The following is a 7,937-nucleotide window of genomic DNA, read 5'->3' as shown; positions in this document are numbered from 1 at the left end:
TGCTTCCTCCTCGGAAGACGTGTCAGTGGGATTAAGGAGGTCCTCGAAGTATTCCTTCCACCACCTGACAATTTTCGCAGTCGATGTCAGCAGCGCTCCGCCAGCACTATACACAGTGCAGGTAGAGCACCGCTTTCCCCTCCTGAGACGCCTGACAGTTTGCCAGAATCTCTTCAAGGCAGTCCAAAAGTCTTTTTCCATGGCCTCACCGAACTCCTCCCACACCCGAGTTTTTGCTTCAGCCACTGCCCGAGCCGCATTCCGCTTGGCCTGTCGATACCTGTCAGCTGCCTCCGGAGTCCCACAGGCTAACCAAGCCCGATAGGACTCCTTCTTCAGCCTGGTGGCTCCCTTCACCTCTGGTGTCCACTATTTGGTTCGGGGATTACCACCACGGCAGGCACCAACCACCTTACGGCCGCAGCTCAATGCAGCAGCTTCGGCAATGGAGACGCTGAACATGGTCCATTCGGACTCAATGTCCCCAGTCTCCCTCGAAATGCTGTTGAAGCTCTGCCGGAGGTGTGCGTTGAAGATCTCGCGGACTGGGGCCTCTGCTAGATGTTCCCAGCACACCCTCACTACGCGTTTAGGTGCACCGGGTCTGTCCAGCGTCCTCCCCCCGCCACCTGATCCAACTCACCACCAGGTGGTGATCAGTTGACAGCTCAGCCCCTCTCTTTACCCGAGTGTCCAGAACATATGGTGACAGGTCTGGTGATACGATTACAAAATCGATCATCGACCTGCGGCCTAGAGCGTCCTGGTGCCACGTACACTTCTGGACACTCTTATGTTCGAACAAGGTGTTCGCTATGGTCAAACTGTGATTTGCACAGAAGTCCAATAACAAAACACCGCTTGGGTTCAGATCAGGGAGGCCGTTCCTCCCAATCACGCCCCTCCAGGTCTCGCTGTCGTTACCCACGTGAGCATTGAAGTCTCCCAGCAGGACAACAGAGTCTCCAGGTGGAGCACCTTCCAGCACCCCCCACAGGGACTCTAAGAAGGCTGGGTACTCTGAACTGCCACTCGGCGCATAAGCGCAGATGACAGTCAGGACCCGTTCCCCGACCCTAAGGCGCAGGGAAAAAACCCTCTTATCCACCGGGAAAAACCCCAACGTACCGGCAGCAAGCCGAGGGGATATTAGAATACCCACCCCAGCCCGCCGCCTCTCACCAGGGGCAACTCCAGACTGAGACAGAGTCCAGCCCCGCTCCAGGAGACTGGTTCCAGAGCCCAAGCCATGCGTAGAGGTGAGCCTGACTATATCTAGCCGGTACCTCTCAACCTCACGCTCTAACTCAGGCTCCTTGCCCACCAGAGAGGTGACATTCCATGTCCCTATTGCCAGTCTTGGTAGCCGGGGATCAGTCCGCCAGGGCCTCCGCTCCTGGCCGCCACCCGGCACACAATGCGCCTGACCCCTATGGCGCCTCCTGTGGGTGGTGGGCCTGCGGGAGAATGGGCCCATGTCTCCTCTTCAGGCTGTGCCCGGCCACCAGACGCTCACCCTCGGGCACCCTCCCCGGGCCTGGCTCCAGGGCGGGGCCCCGGTAACCCTATCCCGGGCAGAGTAAACTGTTCCCTTGATGTTCTCTTCATAAGGGTCTTCTGAATCGCTCACAGGACCAATTTGCCATGGGAGACCCTACCAGGGGGCAAAAGCCCCCAGACAACATAGCCCCTGGGATCCCTGGGACACACAAACCCCTCCACCACGATAAGGTAGCGATTCACGGAGCAAAATTAAAGCAAAATACAAAGAACGAGGTGGGCTCAAGTCTTTTGCACAGCACTGCACATTAACCTGTGTTTCATAAAATGGGTGCACAGTGAACCATTCAAACAGCCATACAGAGCACCTACAAAGTCTGAATAAGTGAAGACACCAAATCAAATTCTCTCAAAACCATCTTTATTCTTAAGACCCAAATCACAAATTCTGCAATCATCCCCCATCAGGCAAAATCAAAATCATCAGTCCTCCAAGCTGAAAATGTCCAACAGCCGTTTGAGGAACACAATATTCTTTGTTCTTCCTTTTTTTCTGCCACAGATTCACTTTCACATCTCTCTGCACCTCCTGGTCGAATTCCCGGTTTGCATTAAACAGATGACTTAAACAAGAAGACACTCAAACACACAAGGAGAGAAGAGAAATCTGTGCCGACTGTGGATGACCGCCTCCTTCTGACCACGCTGTCCCTAAACGTGCTCATGTGTGGTTTCTTTTGGACATGAATCCAGCTAATTTAACTGTTTTTATCATTTGTTTTTTTAAATACGTCTCCATCAGATGTGGAAATACATTTGAGAGCAACACTGTATCTTTTTAACACTATGCAAAAACAATATGTTCATATTATGCTAACATCCGTAAAAAAAATCTGCAGTCTGAAAATATACATCCTTTTCCTTTGTACTGTAAAATAGCTTCTCTATGGCGCAACTCTTGCTATTGGTTGTAACTGAGAAACCTTACGAGCAACAACTCACGGGAGATATCACGGCCAACATTCACCTCCTCAGGTAAAATGAACATGTTCCTAACCAGCGGTGAGCAATGACGACGTTTACGTGCACCACAGCTCTGCGTATGTGCTCAGTGAACACAGCCAGGATACAAGATACCCAATTTATAGCCGTCCCGCAAAAAAGGAAAAAAAGAAAAGTGAAACTATGTATCAAAGTGTAAAAAAACATGTCGATTATTTTGGATTAAAGCTGCATTCATCATCCTGCTGTGAACTATTTGACTGTTGCAGATCTTTGCAAGTTTTAACTCCTTGTTTTGGTTTCACTTCCTCTTCAGTGCTTTTTTCAGTAAAACGCTCAGATAACTGATCAACATGCCAACAAAGTCATCGGGAGAACCCAGAGGAACGTGGGTAGGAGCTGTCAAAGAGCCCGGCTGCTCTCCAGCTTTTTAAGCTAAACTTTCAGGATTCATATTAGAGCGCCCACAGACTGAAATAACTTTACAGGTTTGATGATATATTACTACATCAAGGCCATCATTTGCCTCAACCATAAAACTGACAGGTTTATTGTTATGAACTGCTCGACTTTATTACATTTATGAGTGAAAGTATTACTGACAGGTTATTTATATATTTTTTTACAGAAACCAAATAATGCCCTCCTCATTGTTTTTATCCAGGTCACTGTTTCACACTGGTTCTTCTTCATGATTATTGATTATTGTGTTTTTCAGCAGTTCTTTAACTGTGACCTGCATTAGTTTTACAGTATCTATGTGACTTTTATGATAACTGTGAGACGTCTCTACCTTCAAGTTCATTCTCTGACAACGGGGCTGGCTGCACAGACAGGCTGGCTCCATCCATCCAATCACAGGGCTAGGCTTTAGATACAGTACTGTGCAAAAGTTTTGAGCCACCCTTGCCTTTATGTTTTGCCTCCAACGAGTAAGCCTGCAACGCTCTGACTTTCATCTCTTCTTCTTCTTTGTGTTAAGCTACTCCACACTGACCTATAAACCATCGGGCAATATTCAAACTGTATGTTTAGCATGAGGGAGGTGGTCTCAGTAATCCCCTCGTTGTAGCTGAAGTCAGCAAATTGAAAAATGCAACAAACTAGAAAGTAAGGAGGAACACGGGCTGATGTGAAAGAAACTGACGGCTGTCACTGTCCTGATCACACAGTGGCTCATTTTATGCTTATGATGAGCATCCTGAACATGAAGCCACAAAGAGAATGACTGCGCTGTCGGGCAGCTTCAGAGAGGGGGTGTGGTTTCACAGAAATATCATCAGCCTGTTAAAGAAACCTTTGTTCAATCTACTGCACGCTACAAAAACACATTACACATAAAGCTGTTAATCACCCAATTTTGGACTTTCAGTGGTTAAAATCTGTGCAGCTTTCTTAGTGTCTCTTTACCTGCACAGGAAAACAGAATCATCTGCACAAACTCGGGAACTGTTATTACATTTGACAGCAGTAACAAAGTTCCAGTTTTGATTCCCAGGCCAAAATTCCCCGCTCATGAGGTAGCGGCTAATTACAGCCCAACAACTATCCTGGTGGAGGACTGGCAGGCCAAATCAAGAGCAAACACAGCTTTTTGTTTTTCGGGCTGCAAACAATAGTTGCTGCTACTTTAGCTGAATGTCTGAAAAGTTACACTGCCAAATTCCTGAGACTAGACTAAAAGTCTTTAGTTAAAAAAAGACGTGAAAGAGAGCCTAAGAACCGGGAACGTGCAACAACAAACCATGTTTACCGCATAAAAATGATGCTTTTTACATGACTTTGTTCAATCTACATGTTCTAACCAACAGAAGCACACCAAAGGGACATTGAAGTCCTGAGCTGAGATCCTGGGACTGTTGGGTTGAACATTAGATAGTCAGCCAACTTCTGATGTGTTTGTGCAGCCAGCCCCTGCTACTGAGACATGAAGACATTTATTTCATTAGAAACACAGGTGATGTTACGTTAATGAGTCTAGCTCGTTGATGTTGGATGCGCGTTCTGACAGCTTTCGTCGAAGGCTTCTTCACATAACAAAGTCTTTCGTTGGCTGCAGACGCAGGGGTGCATGTAAACGTGGCCAACTGTTACGTTTCTGAATGGCTCCGTCTCAGCGGGGCCCGGCCCGGCCCTTCATGTCGACGGGGACCAGCCTGAGCTCGGGTGCCTCTCCCTCTGATTGTCTGTGCATTTATCTGAATCTGTACAGTTTGCGAGGTGTATATGTGTGAGGTCCGGGTCATTCAAACACTGCAGCAATTCTATTGCTTTGATAAAAAGGCATCACTTCACAGAAATGAGAAGAAACAAAATAAAATACAAGCTGCTTTGAGGAGTAGTGTGAAGCTCGAAAAAGCGAAATATAAAGAGCCGAGGTCTGTCAGATTGCAAACGGCAATACCATACCGAGGCTTTTTCAAGAAAAAAAACAAAACCAGAGGCTAAAGAACAAAGAGCTCTACTTTTCACAATCTCACCAGCCTCGTCAGTGTACCTTGGTGATGGCGAAGCATACAGTTTACTTGGCCTCCGAATGCCACAGGTCGGTCACAGTCGTGGAGTCGGACCCATGTGTTATCTGTGTGAGCGATACACCAATCAGCCACATCACTAAAACCAGTTACAGGTGAACACTGGTCTTCTCTGCTGGTAAACTCTCCCATTTACCAACCCTCCAACCGAGGCAGACAGAGGCCCACTCCAAAAACCACTGCCAGTACCCGAGTGGGACCCAGCATCTGTGCCAGTCTTATTGTTGTGGCTGATCAGTTGCTGCACAACAGCTGCACAGATGTACTGTACATTCTGTATATGTGCATGTGTGTTACTGTACTATATGCATGCCATCCTGCTCTTATTCAGACATGTAAATAACAATACGCTTCAATCAGCCATAGCCCCAACTCACCATAGCACCATGACTTCACTGTTTTAATAGAAAGCCCACGTCCACTCACGGAGACACTAAACAAACAGAAAAAATGCTGACTAATTATTTGACTTTGAGGCAACATGGCTGAGATGAAACACTGAAATCTAATGCTGGTCTTATAGTTGAAGTTCCAACCGCAGACTGAAACACAGCAAATAGGACAGCCTGTGTGTGGACCGACAGGGAGCCAATTTATACTCAACTAAGGAAGTGGAGGGAGGATGCAGTGAGGGCATTGTTCACCTGGTTTTGGCACAACATGCAGTACTGTGACACACAGACGATCCTGGCCTCAGTGCCACCGTGTGACGAGTCTCCGGCACGACGAGCGGCTCATTTTAATGCTGCTTCTGCATTCCATTCACTGTCGCTCACGTCTACATCGCAGTTTTGGTTTTGTTGTTTCGTTGTTTTGTTTCTTGTCGAAATAAAGACAAACAGAAACTCGAGCAAGATTTTTTGCACTGTACAGGTTTGAACGCACAGAACCTCTGCATTTTCAGTTAATCTGTCAGAGTTGCATATGAAATGCTTTGAGGTTGTGCTAATTAATCATTAGTCTATAAAGTATCAAAGCACCGGTCATATCATGCTGTCTGACAATAAGTCCAAAGGCAATTAACAACAAGCGAGAGACACTCTCTCAGTTTATTAGTGTCCACACTCTGATTTCATAAACACTCTTTGCTTTCAGCCAGACACAAAGATGCTTCCTGCTCATAAACAGAGAGCTGACCTTTGACTATTTCGCTGGCCCATATATGCTGCTGTAGTGCAACAGTATTTATGCAATATCCTGCAAAATGCCACATATCATTTTAAGGGTTGAGTAAGTAGACTTACTGTTAGCTGAAAGCCCAGCGTGTGTGTGTGTGTGTGTGTGTGAAGGGCCAGAGAGAAGTTGTGTTTGCAGTGTGCACTGCCACCGTGTGAAGTTTGAGGGGACTCATTACTCTAGTAGAGACACTCCAACAGACTAGTGTCCTTAGATTTGTGCGTCATGCAGACTATCGGTTTATCCTTTGACTAAAAGCATCCTGTTTAGCGCTGCCTCGTTAAGGTTCGCCTTACCTAACGAGCCACTTTCTTCCAATAGGACGGCTTCGGGAAGCCTGGCTCAGGACGAGCTCTACCGCCTGCAGCAAACGAGTGTCACAGAAGGTGCGAGAAAAACCTTTGGAAACCTCGATTTAATAGCAGTCCAAGTGCTGGGATTGTTTTTACATATATTTAGTAAATGATTTGAAACTTTGGTCATGTTTAATAGGAACAATCAGCATTGCAACATCAACTGAGAAAAGACACACAGGTCCCCTTTAATATTGCAAAATCCTGCTCAGGTTTCTCGCTCGGAGCGTGTCTCGAGCTGACGTTTGTTTTTCCGACAGCTCTGGAATGCAGCGTTGCAACTTAACCTCGTAATGTGCGGCTGCCGAGAGACTTGCAGACACCTGCGAGCTGCCGTCCGTTAGAGTACGCGTTTTTAACGGTCACAGTAGGATGGCGAGGCACCGGACAGACTGGACACTCACCAGATGGACGAAGGTTGATATATTAATGCGGTAAAGTGGAGCGGGTTTGCTGACGGCGTCTCGTGTCGTGGATGAGGCGAGCAGCCGAGTATTTCAACATAAAGGAAGGAATATACAACATGTGCTTGGCTTCTAACGAACAAACAAGTGTTGATAAGATTACCATGATGCAATAATGAAAACAAAAAACCTAGAGTCAAATCTGAGGTGAGATGTTATATCCATGACAACAATAACAGAACAAACCAGAAAAGTCAAAAAGCTATTCACATGTACCCGCACTGTCAGGAATGGTTTCATCCAAAAATAGACCAGAGAGCTACTCTAAGGTGGAATGAAGTGACACTCAGTAGTGCTGTTAGAAGGTTCGTTGTGACGGGCTTTCTGCTGGTTCCACCCCGAGACCACCAGGGTGCCCAGGCGCACACACACGCACGCACACACACACAGAAATCCACTGGTCAGTCCTCGAAGACCTCCAGAAACAGAGGAGGGAACAGCTCGGTGGGACACTCCACTTTCATGTGGAGGAATCGGCTGGCGTGGCAGGTGCCGATCATCCGCAGGTCTGTCACCTTCATTAGCAGCTTGGGCCAGAAATGTGCCACTTTGTGTTTGCGGTAGTTGATATAATGTTCAAAGGCCAACAGGAACTCCTCTTGGCAACGCTCGATTCGCTCCACACTAGTTAGGCCTGGACGATCTGAAGACACAAGCACACCAACAGTGTTGTTATGCAGCGTCCTGCAGAGCTGTAAAGCGTTTGTCCCTGAGGAACAGTGCTGAGAGAACCCTGATAACCTTTGGTCTTCCTTTGCTAATAGGAAGGATGGCTTACAATAGCTTAATTACAACTCACAAGGGTCTATCTATGACTGATTTGATTATGTGTTTGGGATCACTGTCATACTGGAATATGAAGATCATCCCAGTTGGATCCAAATCTGACTTAACTGGATCTCCAGCAC

General features: G+C 47.0%; 1 protein-coding gene across 4 annotated transcripts in view; it reads right to left on the bottom strand.

Annotated features, from left to right (window-relative positions):
* Positions 1-1,899: 1,899 nt before the first annotated feature.
* thrb (thyroid hormone receptor beta) overlaps positions 1,900-7,937 on the bottom strand; it is a 118,558-nt gene continuing 112,520 nt past the window's right edge. For all 4 annotated transcript variants that reach the window (XM_026155628.1, XM_026155629.1, XM_026155626.1 and 1 more), the window contains one exon: positions 1,900-7,672. In XM_026155628.1, the coding sequence (XP_026011413.1) occupies positions 7,431-7,672 (242 nt within the window). In that variant the 3' untranslated portion in view covers positions 1,900-7,430. The remainder of the gene's footprint in view (positions 7,673-7,937) is intronic.

The sequence above is a fragment of the Astatotilapia calliptera genome, chromosome 22 (assembly GCF_900246225.1).
Source record: "Astatotilapia calliptera chromosome 22, fAstCal1.2, whole genome shotgun sequence".
NCBI lineage: Eukaryota > Metazoa > Chordata > Actinopteri > Cichliformes > Cichlidae > Astatotilapia > Astatotilapia calliptera.
Note: the sequence above shows the minus strand (reverse complement) of the source record. Positions and strands in the feature narration are given on the sequence as shown.